General features: G+C 40.5%; 1 protein-coding gene and 1 long non-coding RNA gene across 4 annotated transcripts in view; one reads left to right on the top strand and one right to left on the bottom strand.

Annotated features, from left to right (window-relative positions):
• The window catches only part of LOC136699215 (ribonuclease inhibitor-like), a 36135-nt gene that overhangs the window by 3729 nt on the left and 7690 nt on the right, over positions 1 to 24716 (bottom strand). For 2 of the 3 annotated variants that reach the window (XM_066673737.1, XM_066673738.1), the window contains 9 exons: positions 24304 to 24666; positions 21451 to 21540; positions 19809 to 19974; positions 13814 to 13987; positions 11304 to 11477; positions 10995 to 11168; positions 10740 to 10913; positions 3937 to 4110; positions 2090 to 2236 (listed from right to left, as the gene is read on the bottom strand). In XM_066673737.1, the coding sequence (XP_066529834.1) occupies positions 2090 to 2236; positions 3937 to 4110; positions 10740 to 10913; positions 10995 to 11168; positions 11304 to 11477; positions 13814 to 13987; positions 19809 to 19974; positions 21451 to 21540; positions 24304 to 24666 (1636 nt within the window). Of the gene's footprint in view, positions 1 to 2089; positions 2237 to 3795; positions 3839 to 3936; positions 4111 to 10739; positions 10914 to 10994; positions 11169 to 11303; positions 11478 to 13813; positions 13988 to 19808; positions 19975 to 21450; positions 21541 to 24303; positions 24667 to 24716 lie in introns of all 3 variants that reach the window. The other variant, XM_066673739.1, reaches the window with a different exon arrangement.
• LOC136699221 (uncharacterized) lies at positions 917 to 9958 on the top strand. The gene is made up of 5 exons (XR_010803632.1): positions 917 to 1190; positions 1328 to 1438; positions 2095 to 2179; positions 3951 to 4149; positions 8971 to 9958. It is a non-coding gene; the product is annotated as an uncharacterized lncRNA (long non-coding RNA).

Genomic DNA, 24716 nt, shown 5'->3' with positions numbered 1-24716 from the left:
TGAAACATGCTGTAGGTATCAGATTGAAAATAAGTGAATACCCCCCTCAAAAAAAATAAAATTATATAAAATAAAATAAATAAATAAATAAATAAATTTGATATGTTTTCTTTGTATGGTTTTAAAATAAATATATAAGGTTTTAATTATTTCCAAATCATTGCATTTTGATTTCTCAACAATATCCAGAATCAGAGACCTTTCTTTTTTTTTGAGGTAGTAATATTTAACATAGGGTTTACCAGACTGGACCAAAAGGAAGCTATCAATATGGCTGATCACACCTTTCCTTTCAGGGGCTTCTGAGTTCAGACCAAATTTCATTTTGCTAGTACCATGCCCGTAAAGGCTGAAACAGGGAGGCAAAGTAATTTTTGGGCAGGAGTTAAGGGCCAGCTTCAGAAAAAACAGACTGAATGTCACATAAAGCTGTAGAGGAAGAGCATTAAATTGAGTAAACTGAACATCCTTTATTAATCATGTTGACAATGGAACTGTTATTGGAGTGAAGGAGTATGACATGGCTGAACCATTCATATCCTCAAAGTGCCGCAGTGACAAAGGGACTCTTTGCATTGTTACAGCATCACTGGAGTTGATTACAAGATGACTGAGTTAATCAGACCAGCAGGAAGTGGACTAGTGGCTGCCTTATATGCCACACAAAACAGAGTGATCTAGAGGGATGATGTGCATATTGAATGTTATGTCCTGTGTGTTATTTTGGAGAGTTTGTTTTTCTTTCTCTTTTCCTAGCTTGAGATTTTAGGTGAATGCACTTCTGGTGCTGATTTGCTGCCTGTTGCTCCACCCACATGCTCCACTTCTCATTGGCTGGCTCTGATGGTGGAAGATTTAAAAAGGACCAATGTCTTGGAGTTGAGGAGCTGCTCTTTTTATTCAAACCTGGCCCACACGTTGTTCCAGCTGGCTGCCCACCAGTGTCAGACCAAAGATCTGTTGATTTTGTATTTTGTGGTTGTTGTACATAAACAGGATTTGCAGGAGTCCTGCCATTTTGTTTATACTTTTGGCACCTGTTTTTTGGTTAGACAGGGCAGATAGATTGTATTTTCATTTCTGTAAGTCAGTGGAATTGGTTTATTTTTTTGAGTAATTGTTTGTTATTTTGGCCTGTGGTCACCCTGAAGCTTTATCCTGTTTTTCCAAGAAGCTTTGAAAGCTGGCATGTAGGCAGTATTGAACTCTAAAATTACTAAATTATTGCCTTTATTATCTATGTTTTTTGGTGATTATCTATGATTTGGCTGAGAGGGCAGTCTCCTAAAAAAATTTAATTTTTTATTTTATTATGTCCAACCTCTAGTGGACGTAATAGAAATTGAGAAGACTCAAAGAGGAGCTGATGTTTTGGACTGCAGTAACAGTGAAAGGGCAGAGGTGCAGGCGAAGAGGGGCAGTGGACAGAAGGTGGAAGGTAAATCAATGACAAGGAATCCAAGTTGCTGCTGTTTCATGGGAGCCACACCTTTTAGGTTTGGCTTGGGTCAAAAATACTCAGATCAGTTGGTGGTTTAGATTATGAAACACAGTACTAATACCACATGCTATACAGCACATCCAGGATCCTTCATTACATAATGCCCACCTATGCATTTGTATCCAAATGTAAATCTACTGTTTGGCCAGGTTGTATTTTCTGCTGTACACTAAAACCCTTTAACTGTCCATGACTGGTTTCTCTCTGGAATTCCTCTACCATGTTCTTGTTTGGGTGAGGTTTCTGTTCACATTCTGTTCATTTTGATTGTAAATATAAAAAGGCTTAGAGAACTAAATGCACTCTGCGTAATTTCTGGGTGAGACAAGCAAAACTTGATTTGAAAATTCTGAGGGACAGGGTGCTGTAAATCTGTTTCAGATTCTATTCGATTTGGGAGATAAGTGTAGTTAGTGAGGCTGGGGCCAATGTGTCACATGTGAATGTTACTGTCTCACTAATGAATCAATTTCTGTGTGCAATAACTTTCAATATATCAACCAATTATTTAATCTAATATGTTAAAGTCTGTCTCTCGCTCTCTCTCTCTTTCTCTCTCACTCACTCTCTCTCTCGCTGTCTCTATACCTGAGTGTGTGCAGTCTGGAGCGCGACAGCAATCTTTCTGCTGACTGTCCTAGATGATTGTAGGTCAGATCCAGATATCTTAGGTGGGAGGTGAGAGTTGCTGCCAGAGAAGAACAGCCTTTCTCTGTAACCATACACCCAGATAGTCTGAAAAAAGGAGGGGAAGTAGTGAGAGAAAATAATTATTCACATTTTATCAGAAATTAAAATTTAAAACCTGACAGCTTACTACCAACTGTAAAAACCCATTTTTTGAAACACACTTAATTTAAAAATAATGTGACAGAGCCATGTTAACCCCATCATAATAATAACAAACACCATGTGAAACATTCTGATTGACTTATCAGATATGACTGAGTACTTTTTTAATTATTTATTAAAGAGACTAATCATTTAACACACAATTTTTTCAACCTGATATCATGGCTGAAACATGCCTACGCTACTAAAAGACCACACCAGCTAAAACGTACATTTAACTATGTTAAACTTGATATGCGCCCTCTAGCCTCTAAGGCCGCTTGGAAAATGGCAAGCTGAACCAAAGCATTCAAGTAGAAGAATATTTTTAGTAGAAAAATGTGTAGGGAGGCACGGAGGTGCAGCAGGTAGTGTCGCAGTCACACAGCTCCAGGGACCTGGAGGTTGTGGGTTCAATTCCCGCTCCGGGTGACTGTCTGTGAGGAGTTCTGCTCAATAATTCCAGGTAGGCTCTGGACCCACCGCAACCCTGAATTGGATAAGCGGTTACTGATAATGAATATATATATAGAATATCCTACCCAGACAGCATTGTGGGAAATGTAGTTTAGTGTGCGCATAAGAGCAGCTGCAACCTGCTGAGTGAATATATATATATATATATATATATATATATATATATATATATATATATATATATATATATATATATATATCACTCAGCAGGTTGCAGCTGCTCTTATGCGCACACTAAACTACATTTCCCACAATGCTGTCTGGGTAGGATATTCTATATATATATATATATATATATATATATATAAATTTTCTAAACACATTTTTCCACTAAAAAAGTTAAGTAATTTTCTACTTGAATGTTTTGGTTCAGCATGCCATTTTCCAAGTGGCCTTAGAGGCTAGGGGGCGCATATCAAGATTAACGTAGTTAAATGTATGTTTTAGCTGGTGTGGTCTTTTAGTAGCATAGGCACCTTTCAGCCATGATATCAGGTTGTATTTTTTGTTTAAAATAGACAAGAACGCACAACATAATATACATATATAAAATTACTTTCTACAATACAATATGCACAAAACTATGAAATCTCACTATGAATTCTCAGCTTGTTTCATGGAGCTCTAAATTTGATTTAAATTTATCTAAAATCACAACAGACTCGCCATTTTCAACAATATGTGGAAATTTCATGAATAACTGTAGAGTTGCCAAAATTAGTATAAGCTTAAATGCAGGAGAAAGAAACACAGAGAAAAGCAGTTAATATCTGATAAATTTCTAGGGATAAAATGCAGTCTGTTTTTAAAGAACAGAAGAAGAGTTTAAAAGAATATCCATCTGATTTGTGTATAAGTTGATTAACCAGTTAAACTAATAATCAGTTTATGATGAAGAGCTGCTTTTACTGGAAAATTTGTCTGTGTTTTAATATTAAAAAGCACTGATTTTAACAGCTGAACATTTTCCAAGAATGAATGTTTACCTGAGAGTCTCCAGGAACAAAAATCATAAGATACCTTTCAAACCTATCAATTGAAGATGATTTAAATGACATTTACGTCAATTAAAGAAAACAAGTATATAATGTACACAGTATTGGTATTCAGTTTGCATTTACACTGACCTGAGTTTCTCCAGTTTACAGTGTGGACTCTTCAGTCCTTCAGAGAGCTTCCCCACTCCTGAATCACTCAGGTCATTGACACTGAGGTCCAGTTCTCTCAAAGAGCAGTTTTCTGATTGTAGAGCTGAGCCCAGACTTTCACAAGACCTTTCCCCTAAATCACACAAAGCCAGTCTGAAATCAGAGAAAATGTACAGGATCATTCAGAGTGAAGTAAGTGAGCACATTGTTCAGTCTATTAAATGTAATGAAGGAGAGATGAGTCTGGGTATTTACCAAGTATATGGTGTTATGTAAATTGTTTATAAGAGAAAGTTTATGCATATGGAGACTTCAGTCCCCTCTATGTATGTTTGACTGGGTAAAACTACAAAAATGCTTTAAAAGTATTAATGCTGTTAAAAAATTATTATGTTAATGTGTTAGTAACATTTTATTATTAATTATGAATGTGTTGTTTACAATTTATCATTTACAACCTTACTAAACAAAAGTAAGGAAATGTGTGTTTGGTAGATTAATTCTTTGTTATAGCAATGCTTCTTAGCAATAAATATTATTAATAAATTATAAATTTACATTTATTTACATTTACATTTATGCATTTGGCAGACGCTTTTATCCAAAGCGACTTACAAAAGAGGATCTAACATTCGAACTACAGCACAAATTATACAAAATACCTTACATTAAGTGCAATATGCCAGGAAGTAATAAGTGCATTAAAGAAAGACATTCAGTGCAAAAGATACTCTCGGAAGAGCTGGGTTTTCAATGATTTCTTGAATGAAGAGAGGGTTTCTGTTGCTCTGATAGTGCTTGGAAGCTCGTTCCACCAGTGTGGTACCAGAGATGAGAATAGCCTCAACTGACCTGTACGGGGGGTTGGTCGTGTTAGTAGGCGCTCCTTTGAGGAACGGAGAGGGCGGGCGCTAATGTATGGTCTTAAGAGTCTATTGAGGTAGATGGGAGCAGAACCAGTGAATACTCTGAAGGCCATCATTAGTGATTTGAATTTGATGCGAGCAGCTAAGGGTAGCCAATGCAGCTCAACTAATAGGGGCGTGACATGTGCTCTTTTTGGTTGGTTGAAGACCAGGCGTGCTGCCGCATTCTGGATAATCTGTAGTGGTCTCACAGCACAGGCCGGAAGACCTGTCAGGAGGGCGTTGCAATAGTCTAGACGGGAGATTACTAACGTCTGAACGAGGAGCTGTGTTGTATGTTGAGTTAGGTATGGCCTAATCTTCCTTATGTTGAATAGGGAGAAGCGGCACGATCGAGCTACAGCGGTAACGTGATCTGCGAAGGTCAGCTGGTCATCAACCATGACACCAAGGTTTCTTACAACCTTGGTGGGAGCCACTGATAGGGACCCTAGCTTGATGCTGATGTTGTGGAGAATAGCTTGCTTGGCTGGGAGGACCAGTAGTTCAGTTTTGCATAAATTCAATTGGAGGTGATGTTCCTTCATCCATGTAGATATGTCAGAGAGACAGTCAGAGATTCGAGTTGCCACTGAAGTGTCTCCTGGAGGAAAGGATAAATAGAGCTGTGTGTCATCTGCATAGCAGTGATAGGAGAAGCCGTGCGAATGTATGATTGGGCCTAGAGAGGTAGTGTACGAGGCAAAGAGGAGGGGTCCCCGCACCGAGCCTTGGGGCACACCTGTGGTGAGGTGGTGTCGCGCTGATGTTTGTCCAAGCCATGACACACTGAAGGATCATCCAGTGAGATAAGACTCAAACCAGGAGAGTGCATTGTTCTTGAAGCCCATGTCAGTGAGTTTGTTTAGTAAGATGTGGTGGTTGACCGTATCAAATGCTGCTGATAGGTCGAGCAGAATGAGAACTGAGGATTGACCTGTTACTTTTGCATCTTTAAGAGCTTCCATTACTGACAGAAGTGCAGTTTCTGTCGAGTGGCCGCTCTTGAAGCCGGATTGGTTTGAGTCAAGAAGGTTATGTTGGGAGAGGAATTTTGTTGCCTGCTTAAAGACAGCTCTTTCAATGATTTTAGACAGGAAGGGGAGGAGAGAGACTGGTCGGTAGTTCTCTACTATAGAAGGAGCAAGAGCAGGTTTTTTGAGTAGAGGTCTTACTTGAGCTTGCTTGAAGGTGTTTGGAAATGTTCCAGAGGTTAGTGAGGAATTGATTACATGAGTGGCTGCGGACACAATGGACGGGGCTATGGTTTGCAGTAGGGTGGTAGGAATGGGATCCAGTGGACAGGATGTGGGACGGCCACCTCTAAGAAGATTTGATACCTCGTCTTCTGTGAGAGGAGTGAAAGAAGGGAAGGAAGCAGTAGGTTTAGGAGGATTCGAAGGGGGAGCCGGAGGCTGTGTAGAGGGGTCAGAAAACCAGCTGCTGATTGCAGCAACTTTGCTGGTGAAGAAGTCAGCAAATGCGTCAGCGGTGAGGTTGGTTGCAGGGGGTGGAGGTGGAGGGTTCAGCAGAGACTTGAAGGTTGAGAACAGCTTCCGGGTGTCAGTAGCATTGTTGATTTTGTCTTGGTAGAATTTCTTTTTTGCAATGGTGACATTTGTTGAGAAGGCTGAGAGCAGGGATTGTAGTTGTGTCAGGTGTGATGGGTCTTTTGTTTTTCGCCATCTCCTCTCAGCAGCTCTGAGGTTAGTGCGCATTGATCGAAGGGAGTCAGTAAGCCACGGGTGGGGCTGCATGGGTCTTGCGGGTCTGGTAGTCAGAGGGCACAGGCGATCTAAGCAGGAGCTCAGTGTTGTGCAGAGTGACTCTGTGGCGTCATTGACCTCAAGAGATGAGAAGGTGCTGGGGGGTGGGAGAGCAGAAGTCACAAGGGCAGAGAAGTGGGTGGGAGATAGGTTGCGGAGATTGCGCCGGAAGGGGACAGGGGGAGCGGACACAGTGGGTTGCTGAGGGAGACAAGCATTTAGCTGAATAAAGTAATGGTCAGAGAGATGTAGAGGAGTAACATTTACAGAGTTAATTAGGCAGTGTTTGGTGAGAATGAGATCAAGTGCATTACCTGCTTTGTGAGTTGAGGGGGTGCATACCTGCTGTAGCTCAAAGGAGTGGGTCAGAGAGAAGAAGTCAGCAGCAGCCGGAGTGTCAAGGTGGATGTTCATGTCACCGAGAATGAGCATGGGACAGTCATGTTCAGGGATGGATGAAAGCAGAGTGTCTAGTTCTTCTAGGAAATCACCCAGTTGCCCTGGGGGACGGTATACAACGACCACATACATTTTTACTGGTGCAGTCATCAGGATGGCATGGAATTCGAAGGAGCTGTATGAGACTGATGATTCGAACTGGGTATATTTCCATGTGTTGGAAATCAACAGCCCCGTACCACCACCTCGTTTACCAGGCCGTGGTGTATGGGAGAATCTGTAGTTGATGGAGAGAGCAGTGGGGGTAGCGCTGTTTTCCGGTTTGATCCAAGTCTCAGTGAGGGCTAGGATGTCTAGTGAAAGATGGTTTGCATAGGCGGAGATGAAGTCTGCTTTGTTTACTGCAGACTGACAGTTCCATAGACCTATTGAGAAGGAATTGGTTATGGGTGTGGATGTGTGATATAGAGAGCGAAGGTTATCAAGGTTTCGTTTCCGTCTGTGGAAGTAGAAGCGCCTGTGAGTTCCAGAGAGAGGAGAGATGGGGTAGGGACACATTGTGGAAGGAGGAAAATTAGGTTTAGTTTGTTTGTTTGCTGGCCTCGCTTGGGGGACACGATTGGGAGACACGTTATGTCTTCACCCCAGAAAGGCTGAACACAAAGGCTGACGCTTCGCTGACGCTTCAGAGGGATCATTCATTTTTTGTAATGGAGATCTCACACAGCTGTCCTGTTTTGGTGATTGATTGTCCCAGCTGAGACTGCCCACTGACAGTTTGGTAGAGAACAAAAGGCCTGAGGGAGTGGTCACAGCTGAAACTCCCTCGAGCTGATTGTTTCCCTAATTGAATCAGTAGTGGTACTTAACACCTTTAGAATGGGTTTCAGTTGATACTTGCAGTCAGGTGACTGGAGCCACAGCACAGGAAGTCCACAAGATCAGTTGAGTTGGTAAATAAATACAGAATGCACAAGCATGCACTTACTCAGGTTCTTCTTCTGTGTCTGCAGTTCCTCTATGGAAAGGCTGTTAATTTCCCTTTTAAGTGGTGCCACATTTGTAAGGAATAAGCATTTGTGGGATCAGCAGTAGAGCTGAGTATGTGCGTTGCACCCATGAAAAAGTTGCCAAATCCTCTCTATCAATGCCAAACAGCTTATTCTGTGTGATGGTTTTACCTCACTGGAAAAACGAGGCTTGTCATCATTGGAGGCTTCTCAATTCAGAGAGATATCGAGATGAAATTCTGCAACCAATGGCAATCCCATATCTCCACAGTCTGGGACCAAACTCTGTCCTCCAAGATGAAAACACTCACCCCCACAGAAATTGGGAGTGGAGAGGATGGAATGGACTACCAGCTTCTGACCTCAACCCCATGAAACACTTGTGGGATCAGCTTGGGCGTGCTGTTCTTGCCACAGTGACCAACACAATCACGGTGGCTGACTTGTGACAAATGCTGGCTGAAGAATGGGATGCCATCCCACAGCATTGTGTGACCAGGCTGGTGACCAGTATGAGGAAGAGGTGCCAGGCTGATGTGGCTGTGAATGGTTCTTCCACACGCTACTCAGGCTTCTGTTTGTTAAATGAATAAATTGCTAAATTGCCAATATGTCTTGTTTCTTCAAACTTCAATCATCCAGTCCACCAAATGAGTCACTGGCAGAATAAGCTGTTTGGTATTGGCAGAGTGGATTTGGCAATTTTTTCATGGGTGCAACCCACATATTCAGCTCTACTGCTTATCCCACAAATGCATGTTCCTTACAAATGTGGCACCATTTAAAAGGGAAATTGACAGGCTCTCCAACAGTGCAAGATTTTTTGCCAAGAAGCATTTTTACAACAAAGAAATAATTTACCAAACACACATTTCCTTACACTTTGTTCATTCATTTATTCATTCATTATCTATAACCGCTTATCCAATTCAGGGTCGCGGTGGGTCCAAAGCCTACCTGGAATCATTGGGCGCAAGGCAGGAATACACCCTGGAAAGGGCGCCAGTCCTTCACAGGGCAACACAGACACACACATTCACACCTACAAACACGTTTGAGTCGCCAATCCACCTACCAAGGCGTGTTTTTGGACTGTGGGAGGAAACCGGAGCACCCGGAGGAAACCCACGCGGACATGGGGAGAACACACCAACTCCTCACAGACAGTCACCCAGAGCGGGACTCGAACCCACAACCTCCAGGTCCCTGGAGCTGTGTGACTGCGACACTACCTGCTGCGCCACCATGCTGCCCCTCTTACACTTTGTGCTACGTTTATAAATGTCTCTAAATAAATGTAATGATTGAAAATTGTACCTCTCTCTGAATGCACTATTTATATAGCAGTGTACTGTTAATGTTCATATGGTTCAACAGTGCATGATGTTCATATTTGTGTTGTCAGCACTGTAGTGAAGCTAGCATTGTGTTTGAGTGATGCTAGTGTGTGTTTTGTAAAGTGATTGTGTGCTGTGTGCACTTACTGACCCAGAAACAATGAAATAAAATGAGAAAGAAATGAAATTGTAAAGTCTGTAAATGAGTCTGTAAAGGAGTGAGCCCATCACAGGGAAAGAGTCCTCCTAGATAATCTCCCTTCAGTGTCTTATTTTCAGAATTATAATTTCTAGATTTCTTTTCCTCTAACTTTGTGTTTTAATGATTCTAATTCATTTAAAAAATGTATGATAACTAGATTTATGTAATAAGAAAATTATGGGAGTTGAACCATGCCCAAACTCCTCTCCTCAGCCCTGTACACACCCTCCTACCCATGTCATTTCAGCGACAGAAGAGCTCACCCCCACTTCCACAGTCTACCACTTTTCTTTTCTTGTCTTGCTTTCACCTTTAAAATGGCTGCCCAGAGCTTCCACCCAAATATACACATTCTCAAATCACAGGCATAGTCAAACTAGCAAAATAAGTAAATCATTCATTCATTCATTCATTCATTCATTCATTCATTCATTATCTGTAACCGCTTATCCAGTTCAGGGTCACGGTGAGTCCAGAGCCTACCTGGAATCATTGGGCACAAGGCAGGAATACACCCTGGAGGGGGCGCCAGTCCTTCACAGGGCATGAGTAAATCAGCAACTGGTAACTGATTGTATATGGATGAAGCTCTGTGTAACTAAAACACTCAAACTCATTCATTGTCAGTGAAGTCAGCCTAAAATGTGTCCTAATTATAGTTAACATGAGGATAGTGGACTTCACAGGAAAGTGAGAATTAGCCTTAAGTGTTAGCCCATCAGGGAATCTCCTATAAACATCTGTTTCTTTATGAAAAAATCTAAATAATATATTAACCAACAATTAAAATGAGGGTTTCTGCCCAATATTTAATTATAATATCTCTTTGAATTAATTAACAGATACATGTCATAGTTTTATAGCAAGTCAATCAAATATTTCTTCACTGTATATATCTTTAAAAGAATTAATAACTTGGAGGAAATTAACATCAGTGCATCAGACTTGTACATTATTAAATATTAGTGTTATATTATTTAGGATGAGAAACACATTCATACTCTAAAGACATAAACATGTCAGAGTTATAGCGGTTTATAGAGGAATACATATAGGAAGAATATATTTTCCTGTAACTGGGGATAACTTCAACTGGAATATTACTTTCAGGTAATATTTAACCTCTGGGTTAACACTCAAATATAAATACACACAGTATTTACCTGAGAGTCTCCAGTTTACAGTGTGGACTCTTTAGTCCTTCAGAGATCTTCTCCACTCCTGAATCCTGCAGGACATTGTTACTGAGGTCCAGTTCTCTCAGAGAGCAGTTTTCTGATTCTAAAACTGACCTCAGTGTATTGCAGGATTCTTTAGAAAGTTTACACACAGTAAGTCTGTCAAAGAAGTGTAAGACTGTTTAATAATAATATTTTTCATTAAGTCCACAATTTCCGAAAAGAAACTTTATTACAGACCTGAGAGTCTCTAGTTTACAGTGTGGACTCTTCAGTCCAGCAGAGAGTTTTTCCACTCCTGAATCTTGCAGGTCATTTTTACTGAGGTCCAGTTCTCTCAGAGAGCAGTTTTCTGATTGTAGAGCTGAGCTCAGTGTTTCACAGGATGCATTAGAAAGTTTACACACAGTAAGTCTACACAAGAACAAAAAACACAAGATATCTTTCAAACCTATCAATTGAAGATGATTTAAATGACATTTATGTCAATTAAAGAAAACAAGTATATAATGTACACAGCATTGGTATTTAGTTTGCATTTACACTGACCTGAGTTTCTCCAGTTTACAGTGTTGACTCTTCAGTCCCACAGAGATCTTCTCCACTCCTGAATCCCTAAGGTCATTGATACTGAGGTCCAGTTCTTTCAGGGAGCAGTTTTCTGATTGTAGAAATTGTTCTAAGGTTTTACAAGATGTATCCCCCAAATCACAAAATGCCAGTCTGAAAGCAGAGGAAATATTTTATAGGATAATTCTGAATGACATCAGAAAAGAAGTGAAGGGGATAGGAAGTCTGGGCATAATCCTATGTATAATCTTAAAATGTAAATTGTTTCTGTAAAGAGTCACAGTTTTATAAAATTGAAAAAATTATTGAATACTTTGGAAGAATAGGCAGGCCATGAAACCTAGAATCAGACATTCTTATACTGTATTGCAAACAAGAAATTCATGAGTTATGAATTAACTTCATTTGTATTTGTGAATTAAAGATGTGAAGGTTAAATCACTTATAGATTTTGAATATCTCTAAGTTTGTGTTTGATTTAAGGATTCAATTTTATAGAGTAATAAAGAAACTCCTGATATACCAGATTTGTCAGTAATGACTGATAATATGAATCTCAAAAATGACTTTAATTACTGTATTATTTTATGTTATTGTTATTATTAGTATTATTAAAAAAACATTTAATCACAACAAAGGCTAACTGGTCATACATGAATGGAACTCTGGAATTGAACAATTAAACACACGTTTATTTATCTCCATGAAAACATTTTTTTAAATGTTTCCTAATTGTAGGAAACAGGAGCTCCTCAGTGGATCTCTTATAAGCAGCTTTGATTCATTATGAAAATATCCGAAAAAAATTTAAACCAAAAGATAAAACGAAGGTCTTTTCCAACTATTAAAATGAACAATTTGCTTTCAAATTTATAACTATATTCATGTTATAGTTTTATAGAAAATTAGTCAAACATGTTTTCACTAAATAGACTTTCAAAATAATTAATAACTAGAAGAAAATTATAAACAAGCTCCATCCTCAGTGCAGACACATTTCACTGAGCAGTGTGTCTAACAGCACCACCTTATTGTGTTCACAGCTCTACAGAGACATACTTCTTTAATGATGGGCATTATTTACAGTAAAAGAGAAACACAGCAGAGTTATGGTTCTATTTCATACAAACTGTCTTTAGTCAGCACTGCTGTGTCTGATCCATTTATACCAGCACAGCCCACACTAATTTTCCAAGAATAGATTATTTTCCCAGATTATGGTACCACTTTAAAATAAGACTATACTTTAAGATTTATAAGATTTATAAATGGTTTAAATCTGTTTATTACATAGATTGTAAACACATTAAATTTATTTTTTTTAACACAGAGATAGAAAGGGCAACAGATATATATATATATATATATATATATATATATATATATATATATATATATATATATATATATATATATATATATATATATATATATATATTGTTTTTGTGTAATAATGAAAGTGTCAGAACTTACTGAAAATGTAAGTTTCTTTATCTAGATTAAAGGATTATAGCTCAGATCTAAGAACGTAAATTTAGTCATTTCACATGGGAAATGGAATATTTCAAAATTTCAAAAGGGAATGCCTATTATTGTGGAGAAACGCAGTTCTAAGGTCTGTGCTTTTAAGGTGGAACCGTGTATTTGAGGGTACAAAATGGCAGTAGTGTGGATGAAGTTGTAAGTTTTTATTCACTGCTTGAATTACCACATAAACTAATTTGTAACTCCAGTTTTGTAGCACTTTCAATAATGCAGTAAGTTGTCTCCCGAATTTAAAGACATTTCCACCTTAAGTGATCCAAAACAGCAACAAAAATCAACATTACCCGCCTATGGAGCAGGAATGGAGCAACATCCTCATTTTTGGTTTGTGATTTTCAATGTTTGGAGTCCTCTCCATTGTCTAATATACTCCAAATGCCTCGGCCATGAGCAGAGAGACAAAGTCAGACAAAGACTCTTTTGTCTGTTCACTCATTTAGAGACAAACTGGGGTTTCATAAACACATTAGACTTGTATCCAGCGCAAACAGACTGGAGAGCAGCAAATGGTGTGGAAACATCTTCTAAACTTTATAAAAATGTTTTTTTTATTACAATCATGATCTACACCTTTAAGGTACACACCACATTATCATTGATGTCTAAAAAAGATATCCTATTGGTGGTTAATTGATTACATTTGGTGGTTAAATGGTTAAACCTGTTAACAATTATGTGCGGAAGCTAACAGGTTTAATGGTGACTGATGGAGAAGACACAGTGAGGTCAGAATCTGGCAAAAACTGAGGTTTAACTGAGGTTTATGGATGTGGGTTCACTGACCACAAATAAGAGGTCCATGTTACCCGTTCTATGTAATACATGATTATTAATGGCTTTTAATGTTTACAACTTGATTAATAACCTATAATAAATGCATTGTAAACCATTTACAAACCTTTATAAGTGTAGTCTTATTCAAAAATTTGGCCCAGATTGTTTACCTGAGTTTCTCAAGTTTACAGTGTGTACTCTTCAGTCCCTTAGAGATCTTCTCCACTCCTGAATCCCTCAGGTCATTGATACTGAGGTCCAGTTCTCTCAGAGAGCAGTTTTTTGATTGTAGAGCTGCAGCCAAATTATTGATGGAGTGTTCAGAGAGATTACATTCAGCAAATCTACCAGATGGAGGAAACACATTTATTAAAACTGACACCTACAGTACACAGAGTATCATTTTCAACACTAGAAAAGGAGAACAAGGTATTATACAATAGCTTTGATGTTGATAGTGCTACGGATTTGCTCAATTACCATTTACAAACTGCCAAATATGTGTTGCTGAAGAACTTGTTATGTGAATAGTCATGTACGGTTTTATAGAGTGAGGCTCATCATCAATGTAGATTACAAAACGTTAAGCATTGCTTTTTAGTAGCAGTGTGTTTTTAAATGCTCATGCTGCAGGCAGTTTAAAAGCTGTTTTATTTTAAAAAATTAAACCACCACAAATCAAATATTTTTACCTTTAATATGAATTCATCTAAAAAAAGTCTTGACATTAATTTTTATCTCTGTACTTGTTCAGTTAGCAGCCTCCCTTTGTGAAGATAACATATGTCTGGAATGTGGAGAACACATGGCAAGTGATCTGAGATTATTCCTCCAGACACAAACTCTCTAGATCCTTCAGACAAGTGTGGACTCTCCTCTTTTTATGGGCTTTAGGTCAGGAAGTGGAATGGCCATAAAGAAACTTTAATTCTGTGGTGAGTGTGTTATTTGCATTGATGATTATGTGAGTTTTAGATCATTGTCCTGCTGTAAGATTATATATTGGTCTAGTTTCAGCATCTTTGTCTCAGACAATTATGTTTGGGTTTGAGGTGTGTCTGTGATGCCATAAACAATAGCTGTCCAGGGCCTTTGGGGAAAATAAAATAAATAAATAAATAAATAAATAAATAAATAAATAAATAAATAAATAAATAAATAAACAGCCTGACAGATCTTCCATTATACTTTACAGTGTGTGTGTGTGTGTGTGTGTGTGTGTGTGTGTGTGTGTGTGTGTGTGTGTGTGTGTGTGTGTGGCCATTTTCCATGTCTATCAAAACACAACTCATAGAAAGAGTTTTTTTACCTTCCTTCTACTTGCAACCCTTACAAACAACTTTTGGTTTTGTAGGCAGCACAGTTTAGGAAAAAAACAAGTAATGATCTAAAGTAATTTACCTATTTGACCTAAGTAATCTGCTCATATCTACCACAGGTAGCATTACTCACAGAGAACACTAAGGCTCTCCCTGTGTGTGTAATGGGACCGCTATCCAGATATGGATAGTGGGCACTCAATATTTAACAAACTCAAAAGCAGATAAATATAGCGGTGGAATCAGTGGGGTTTAAACCAAGACTATGATGTGAACCAGAGCTATTGGGAGGTGAAATGCTTGTGAATGTTTGTTGTCAGTGGAAGAGAGTAAAAGAGAGAAAAAATAACAAGTGGAAGAGAACATATCTAAGCAAAAGATGTTCTTGAGGAATGAGAGGAATGGCAAAGATAAGTTGAAAAAAAGGTTGAGCCAACAAAGAAAAGAGAATCCCCTTGAGAGAAACAAACAAACAAAAAACAAAAGACTGAGATGCAGAAGTTACTGCTGCTCTGGTGATTGAGGAAGGTAGAAAATCAAACAGATTGGTTACAAAACCAGCAGAAAGTAGAAAGGTTCATAAAACAAGTGGAGGAAAAGGAAATCTGAAGTCTGTCTTCTGAAGTGTAGAAAGAAAAGAGCTTTTGGATAACTTAACCCTACAGGATGGAAGTACAAAAGAAAGTCAGAAGACTTCTTTTTAGTGGGAATACCAAATTACCAGTGTGGTTTCTTAGAAAACTCAAGACTCCGCACTGAGAAATTTTAAAGTGTCAGCACCAGCAGTTCTCACTTGGGCTGATTATTGGGTGGCATGGTATGCAGTCTCCCCCTGAAGGTAGGAGATTGCATGCCACCATGCTGCTTTGCTATAATGCACCATGATGGCAGTCAAAGGGACAGCAGCTTCAGTTTTCATAGTCAGGGTATAAGGGAGGTAAATACACAAACAGACACTCAAATGGGAACATGCCCAGAGAAAAGTGCCAGAGTGTGTTATGAGCATATTCTGCCCACAACAAGTGATCAGCCCAGGTGGCAGGGCTAGTGTATTCCAGGCACAGATGGGATCGCTCAGGGTCCTGGTTCACCCTTGCAGTCTGACCATTAAACTGAGGGTGATAACCAGAGAATAGGCTGATTAAGGCCTCCAGAGTAGTACAGAATGTGCAGGGGGTGAAGCAGCCCAGAGGTTGTGTCCACATGTGTCACAGGACCACACAAACCGACAGTCCTCCTGTGTCATATTAGGCCACCAGAATCATCTTTGCATGATTCTGTGTAGTCCCAGGATGCCCTGCAAAGGAACTGGTGTGTCCCCAGTGCATGGCCTGCGTTCGGACGGTAGTGGACATACAGCCTGTTAGTAGGATCCCCACCTGGATCTAGCTCCATTTTCAAGGCTCTCCTGACTACCCTTTCAATCTTCCACTGTAATGGTGTTAGAATGCATTCAGGAAGAAAAATTGGAGTGGACTGCAGTGCAGAGGGCCCTTTGCAATGCCTGGAGAGAGCATCAGGCTTAGCGTACTTGACCCCCGGATGGTAAGAAAATGTAAAATCAAAACCACTGAAGAACAAGGCCCAATGGAGTTTCTCTGTTTTAAAGTGGGAGAGGTTTTTATGGTCAGTCCAGACAAAGAAAGAGTATATGGCCCCCTCCAGCCAGTGTCTTCATTCCTTAAGAGCCATCTTAATTACCAACAACTCTTGATCTCCCACGTCATAATTCTATTCGGTGGGGGTCAAGTAATGGGAGAAATACGCAGAGGGATGCAGTTTGTGGTCCTCTCCTAAGCATTAGGACAGGATAGCACCCACACCAATATTAGAGGCATCTGCCTCCACTATGAAGGGTAGGTCTGAGTGCAGAAAGTGCAAGACAGTGGCAGCAATTAACTTGTTCTTGAGATTTTCAAGTGCTTTCTGGGCTCCATCCATCGGAAGGGGCCAGGTTGCTTGTGAGTCAGTGTACTTAGCAGTGTCACAACAGTGCCAAAGTTCATGACAAACTGACGGTAAAAGTTTGCAAAGCCCAGAAAATGTTGGACCAAATGTAGGGAAATAGGTTGAGGCCACTGGACCACTGCTTCCAGTTTGTCCGGATCCATAGCCAGACTACCATTGTAGACCATGAATCCCAGGAAACATACAACAGGTACATGGAATTGAGACTTCTTAAGTTTGACAAAGAGATGGTTTTTCAAGAGTAGTTGCAGGACCCTGTGGACATGGATGACATGCTCTTTGAGGGCCTCACTAAGTATGAATATGTTGTCCAAGTAAATGAAAGAATAGAGGCAGGATAGAGGTCTCCTGCAGGACCACGTGGATAAGTATTTGGTAGACAGCTGGTGCAATCATCAACCTGAATGGCATAATTAGGTTCTCATAGTGACCTGTGGGGGTAATGAAGGATGTCTTCCATTCATCCCCTTGCTGAATACGTACCAAATTGTAGGGGTTACGGAGGTCCAACTTTGTGAACTCTGAGGCCTGTTGAAAGTGATCATCAGAAGCAAGGGGTAATAGGTCCAGTTACACTGAGCCCATGACAATAGACAGCTATCTAGATATCTTAACAACCTCAAAAGCTGATAAATATAACAATGGTGTCAGTGGGGTTTGAATCGGGACTAACTCAGTTAGAGGCAACAGCTTATCTCACTGAGATATCAGGAGGTGAATGTGCTGGCAACTTAGGGAAGTTAGTTGTAAGTGAAATATTTAAAAAGAGAAAAAACATTAAGTGGAGAAGAACATCTCTGTCACGCCGTTGTCCTGTCAGGTCTGTTGTCCCCGCCATGTGCTTTATCTGCACATGGCTTTGTCTGTTATTGTCTGTGTCTCCACCCTTGTCCCGCCTTTGTTCCGCCTCCTCGTCTGTGTCATTTGTTAACCTGCCCCCTCGTTATCTGTCCAGGTGCATCTTGTCTGTGTCTAGTATTTAAGCCCCCTTGTCTCACGTCCTCTTGTCGAACATTTCTCCTTTCTCATTTGTCCTATGTCAAGTCGGTCATGTTATCTGTCTGTCTCCGAAGTTTCCCCCGTCGTCGTTTCATTTCCTTTGTCGTTGTTTCGCTTTGTTGTCTGTCTGTCCCGTTCGCCCTGTTTATTTCCTAGTGTCCCGTTAAGCCTGTTTTCCTTCTGTTAAAAGTCTCTTTGTTTCGTTATTTTCCTTTAATAAAAGTTTGTCGTGATTCCGTGACAATCTCTAAGCAAAAGAAGTTCTCGAGGAAAGAAAGGAAAGGCAAAGATATGGTGAAACAAAGGCGTTGAGCAAATGAAGAAAAGAGACGAGCGAGGTTCAAACCCCCGCAAGAGAGAAAAAAAAAGAAAGACAAAGAAGTTACTGCGTCTTCAAAAACTCCTGTAGTGATTGAAGAATGGAAAAGATGGGATACAAAAACATCAGAAAGTAGAAATGAGAAAGTGAGAAAGGGAAAACAGAAGTCTATCCAGAAAAACACTCTGGATAAGATTACCAGAAAGAGAAAAAGAAAACTATTTCTTCTTTAGTCAGCGGAGCAGGGTGTCTGCTGGAAAGGTTGGAATAAGGAAACCGCTGAGGAACAACTGCTCTCCTGCTGTCAGTGTAGAATCCTTGAATTCACTGTAGAGGGCCTGTAAATGCATTTCAGGCTACAGGCTCCTTGTCCAGAATATCTTCGTCACCTCATTCCTGTAATGGCCAACATTCACAATTGCTAAAAGAACTATGAATTAATTCAGTATCTATACAAGTGTGTACATGTGTAATTTGCCAAAAGCTAGGATCAACACATGCTTTCTTTCCATCAGGGAAGTCTACAAATAGAGGCAAGCCAGAGCTACCACTGGGATCCTCTGAAATCCAGTGACTGGCTACATGCATTTACATAGAAAGATTTTCTCTAACCCGAATGAAATTATATCAATTGTAGATTCAGACTGAGGTGTTTATATGTACATTCCACTCACCCTTCTGCTTAAAATCACAGTTTATATGCTTGCCTCAAGTAATCTGAGCCTAAATGAGGCTCATGCGCAGAGTAAAATTTAGTATACACATTACTGGACTTGACTGTCCTTTACTGTCCATGATGGATGACATCATGCCTAATTCACACAGAGACACGCAGTCAGAAATGCTGAAAAACATCTTAAGACCTACGACTTTCTTGACCATTAGTCTATACTATTAGAAATTAAATGTACATTAAACATAAGAAAAGGCACATGGTGTAGAATTATATATCTGTTTATACAAAGGGTTTAAAGAAAAGTTTCTCACTCTTCCCTGACTGAAGTTACAGTACTGCAGCCCTATTTCTATCAGTACACTGTTCATTAAAACACATCTAAAATAGACTGCATAACCTTTAGAAACAGAGTCTAACAAAGAGTTAGACTGAGTGTTTACTTGTGTGCTTACTTAATGCTTTAGAACATAAAGCCACAGCGAGGTTCATTGTTTTGCAGTGTTTCTTTTGATGAATACATTCAGAGGCAAAGTGGACAACAGATTTTCTGGTGGCGGCTTGAACAGGAGTGACCTCTGGCCTGCATGGAAAGCAGACACATGTGAAGCAGGAGGCACTAAAGCAGCAGTGTGCTAGGTGTGTGTCTGTGTGTGTGTGTGTGTGTGTGTGTGTGTGTGTGTGTGTATCTTCATGTTATTTCACTGCTCTGTATCTCTATTAGTCATGTCATCATTCTGTAATCAAGCAGAAGTAGGCAGGTTTGCCTGATCTATGTGCAGATTTTTAACAGCAAAGATTTTTAGGTTCAACTCCAAGGGAAGGACCTCTGGTGGCCATGTTGGGCATTGCATATGACAAAGTGATGGTGTGTAGGTGACACTCACTGAGCTGTTCTGCAGTTAGAGATCACTGGGATGAGTCTCTGATAACCCTCTTCTGATGTGCTGTATTTCTTCAGGTTCAGCTCCTTCCTCACGTTCTTTGAATGGAGACGAAGGTAGGCTATGACTGAGCACTCTGCAGGCGACAGCTGCTTTTTAGAGAGTCTGTCTGGGGTTAGAGAAGCAGCATTAGGTTTATAGGATTGGCTCATGTAGAAGGAATCAATGATGTAATATTTAAAATCCACACACAGTTAAACAAGACCAGTCAGTTTTCTGTAGTTTACCTAAATCAAAACACATAAGATGAAATGAGCAGTTCAGATTTGGCACTCTGTACACTGTGCAGACACATTAGGCTTATAACACCCTCTGTCTGAGTATCTCCAATCACTGGGTTGATCTCAAGAGCAAAGGCAGGGTCAGAATATGTAAAACAGACATAACCAGAGCTGAGACATGAGAATAAAGAGCCAAAACAAAAGTGAATAAATGAGAGGAGAAGGAAGAGGGAAAAAAGCTGATAGGTATCCTCTGTGTGCCAGGCTTTATGGTCTGCTGCATAGTGAGCTGTGGGTGGCTTGTTTTCATTTAAAGAATCAGGGCTGTTTAGACAGGGGGAGACCACTGCTGTGGGGCTTGTGGAGTTTTGACCAAAGCAAGTCACAGATGTCCATTTCATCAAAAACCCAGAAGTGTATTACCTTTTGGAAAAGAGAGAGAATATAGCCCCTTTTACCATAACCACAAGCTTAACCTGGAGGCCTAACTTTAATCCTAACACTAACACAGAGACAAAGAAGAAAGTAGAGGGTCCAGTTCTTACACTACAGAACTCACTGAAGCTTCATTCCAGAGCTAATGTTCAGTTTCACTTCTCCCACACTTTCTAATTCCCATGAAAATACATATTCACTTTTGATACTGAAAAGAAGGCTTTTTGACTAGAGAGTGCACTGCATGTGAGGTACAGTGTATAATTGTATGGCCCAGTGGAGATTAGGATTAGTTTTTCATTTTGCTTACAATTAAAGAGGATTAGCTAATTGTATGTCAGATCTAAAAGAAATAAGTTGGCACTGGAGAGGTGAGACAAGTATTTAATGTGTGTAAAGTTACTGAGGACATAAATGTAGACTAGTAACTTTATAATTAAAACACCTGAAACACAGATTACACACTCTTATTTTCTACAAACCTTATAATAACCTGGGTTTGTGTTTGTTCGTCAGCACCGCCTGCATTAAGTTCAAAGTCTTAACTTTAGGCTGAATACACCCTTGTGAAGCTCTGACTCTGAGGAAGGTTTAACTTTATTAAAAAAGCTGACAGCTCTGAAAATGAAAGTCTTTTGTAATGGAAGAATTAGTTGCTGTCATCATACTCTAAAGTCCGCTGTGACCTCTCAGTACAGCAACCAGTAATGACAGGCTGAAATGAAAATAGAAAATTGAGGAAGTCAGAGAAGCAAAATTGAAGGCTGAACTCTGTAAGGGTCACTGATATTCTCTGACTGTGGAGAAAAACAGGGCTGAATGAAGACTCAACAATGCCATAAACACTTGATTTACTGAGGTGACCAACAGGTGCATTGTAAGAAACTGAGGGGCAGGAAACATAAATGCAGTAAATTATTTAGATTTACCTTTTACGATTAGTACTGTAAAAGCTGCTAATGAAAGGACAGTAACTAAGATGCAGATGATGGCAATCTTCCAGGAATGGAAACCTCTTCCTAAAACACACACCAGACAAGAATGTAAAAATACAGATGATTATTTTTTACAGTTCACTTCTGTGAAAATCCACACACTGTCATATACCTCTTATCAGAATTACATCATGATAGGACCTTTAACGGTAGATGGCGTTGATGAACTTATCCTCTGATAAGACTCTCCTGCGCTTATAGTTTTATTGTTTTACTCTGGAGTTGATCAGAAGGATATGTGTTTCCCCTTTTGAATCTTGGTTCCTCTCTATGCTTCTTTCTTTCGTTCTGAGGCAGGATTTCTGCAGTGACACTCACATGTGGCTGACTTTTTGTAAAGCGGCTCTGTGGAAATCCCAGCAGTAAAAAGCACACTTTTTTTTGTCATGTGACCTAGCAGTGTAGCAGTGCCCCTGATCTGAGATGTTTTTTTTTATAGCCCTTGTATGTGTTTCCTGTTTGTGGGTCATTGTCAGTCCTCAGTCTATGTATCATGTTTATATCGACAGGTTTCTGTGTTGGTTCTGTTTATTGTCTTGTGACCCCTTGTTGAATAACCCCTTGCTTAGTCATTTGTTCAGCATTTAGCCCCATGCTCAGTGTTTAGTCCTTTGTTCAGTATTTTGTCAGTAAATCTCCTGCACTTAACTCCTTCCCTGCTCCTCGTTCCTTTTCCCATGACCCAACCCTTTTGTGAAAGAGCTGTCATTAAAAGTCCTGTTAATGTCAGATCCAGAATCTTGACTACAATTATATCTCTGGGTGGGTATATGAGTTATTTTGGTGTGTAAATATGTGTTCATTCATTCATTCATTATCTGTAAGCGCTTATCCAGTTCAGGGTCGCGGTGGGTCCAGAGCCTACCTGGAATTATTGGGCGCAAGGCAGGAATACACCCTGGAGGGGGCGCCAGTCCTTCACAGGGCAACACACACACACACATTCACTCACACACTCACACCTACGGACACTTTTGAGTCACCAATCAACCTACCAATGTGTGTTTTTGCAACATGGGAGGAAACTGGAGCACCCGGAGGAAACCCACGCAGACACGTGTAGAACACAAAACACTCCTCACAGACAGTCACCCGGAGGAAACCCACGCGGACACGTGGAGAACACACCACACTCCTCACAGACAGTCACCCGGAGGAAACCCACGCAGACACAGGAAGAACACACCACACTCCTCACAGACGGTCACCCGGAGGAAACCCACGCAGACACAGGGAGATCACACCACACTCCTCACAGACGGTCACCCGGAGGAAACCCACGCAGACACAGGGAGAACACACCACACTCCTCACAGACAGTCACCTGGAGGAAACCCATGCAGACACAGGGAGATCACACCACACTCCTCACAGACAGTCACCTGGAGGAAACCCACGCAGACACAGGGAGATCACACCACACTCCTCACAGACAGTCACCTGGAGGAAACCCACGCAGACACAGAGAGAACACACCACACTCCTCACAGACAGTCACCCGGAGGAAACCCACGCAGACACAGGGAGAACACACCACACTCCTCACAGACAGTCACCCGGAGGAAACCCACGCAGACACAGAGAGAACACACCACACTCCTCACAGACAGTCACCAGGAGGAAACCCACGGGGACACGGGGATAACTGAAATGAAGTTTCATTTCCTAAATACAATATGTAAAAAAGAGTTTAATTTGGAGAAGGATGGGGGGTGCACTGAAGGTATACTCTCACAGTACTTTTGTAGGCAGTACCGGGCAATGTCCTGTTTTTCTTTTTTTTTTAAAAGAAGAAAAAACCTGGTCCTGGTTTATTTTGTGGTCCTGGTTTTGCTCTCTGTTCCTTGTGTTCACTGTCTTAGTCCTGCGCAGTCGCGATTGCTCTAAGACTGCAAGGGAAGCTCAGCTTCCCCTAAAATGTAAAAAAAAAAAAGTGATCAAATATATACTGTTGTGTACATGTCATTGAATAAATGTGCACTACAACATGCTCAACTTTTGTTCAAAATCAGCTTCTTATCACTGGTAAAGATGCGGCTTTCCTCTCAATCCTTCTCACAGTGCTTTAAACAGTGAGGATGCTGAGCGTCCACAGAGTTCAATAGCGAAGCAGCGATAAGTGCTGTGCTTTGTCCCGCCCATCGGACGCTCAGCGTCTCTGGGGGTCTATGGGGCAGTGGGCTGGCCTCGGCTGGCCCGGACGCTCAGCTTCTGCATGATGATTGGATGATCTGTCTGAGGTTGAATCCCTTTTTAATTGACAGCGAAATGAGTGAATCAGAGATCCTTTGCTGTAAAGATCCGTGGGAGCACAGGACACACTTCACATGGGCCAAGGCCGTTTAAGCCTAGCTCTGCTGGCCATTGAGAGGACACTAGTCAAGTCCCTGGAAAAGACGCCTTGTTGGTACGACAGGGTCAAAGATCATTTTCTTGAAAGGGAACGGAGGGTAGAATTTACGTATAAATAAACCGACACATTTTATGATGAAGGCCGAAATTGAGCTTCCCCTCCTTGAAAGACCAGCATCCACCACTGGTCCTGCGCTGTACTTGTCAAGTCATCATTGTGTTAAAAGCCTTTCTGTCATTTTCCTAACTCTCTTTCACAATTACTTTCAAGTTAATTTCCATTTTACATTGTGGCACTGTAAAGTTCTGTAATTTTCTGGTTAAATCACATGTTTTTCAATTTCTTACTTGTTTCATACTTAAAATATGCTCCCATCCTGACCCTTGGAATGAAGATTAAAGCATTAGTAATGGTAATAAAAGGATGGTTCCTACCTTTAACTTCTACATGAAGGTTGATATCATCATACCAGGATGTTGATTGATCCTGAACAACACAATTGTAAACTCCTTCATCAGAAGCTTGGACCGAGAATAGTTTCAGTGATGTGTTTCCTATCTTCAGTTCTTCTTTAAACAGAGCTGTCCTCCCTCTGTACGACTCCATCTGCCGATCATTCCTGTCTTCATGTTCATCATACAGATGCACGAGTGTGTTAGACTGAGTCAGATGTAGTCTGTTCCATTCCACTGTCATATTCACAGCACTGCCTCTGGGTTGGATTGAACAGGGCAGGATCAGGTCTTCACCAGCTTCACCAGTTACAGGAACCTTAGGTCCAATTACTTTAAGTTGCTCTGAAGTGAGAGAAAACAGTGAACATGCTTCAGAGCAGCATAATCTCCCT

Source organism: Hoplias malabaricus, chromosome 6, assembly GCF_029633855.1.
Source record: "Hoplias malabaricus isolate fHopMal1 chromosome 6, fHopMal1.hap1, whole genome shotgun sequence".
Taxonomy (NCBI): Eukaryota; Metazoa; Chordata; class Actinopteri; order Characiformes; family Erythrinidae; genus Hoplias; species Hoplias malabaricus.
This window is presented reverse-complemented; position numbering and strand designations above follow the sequence as displayed.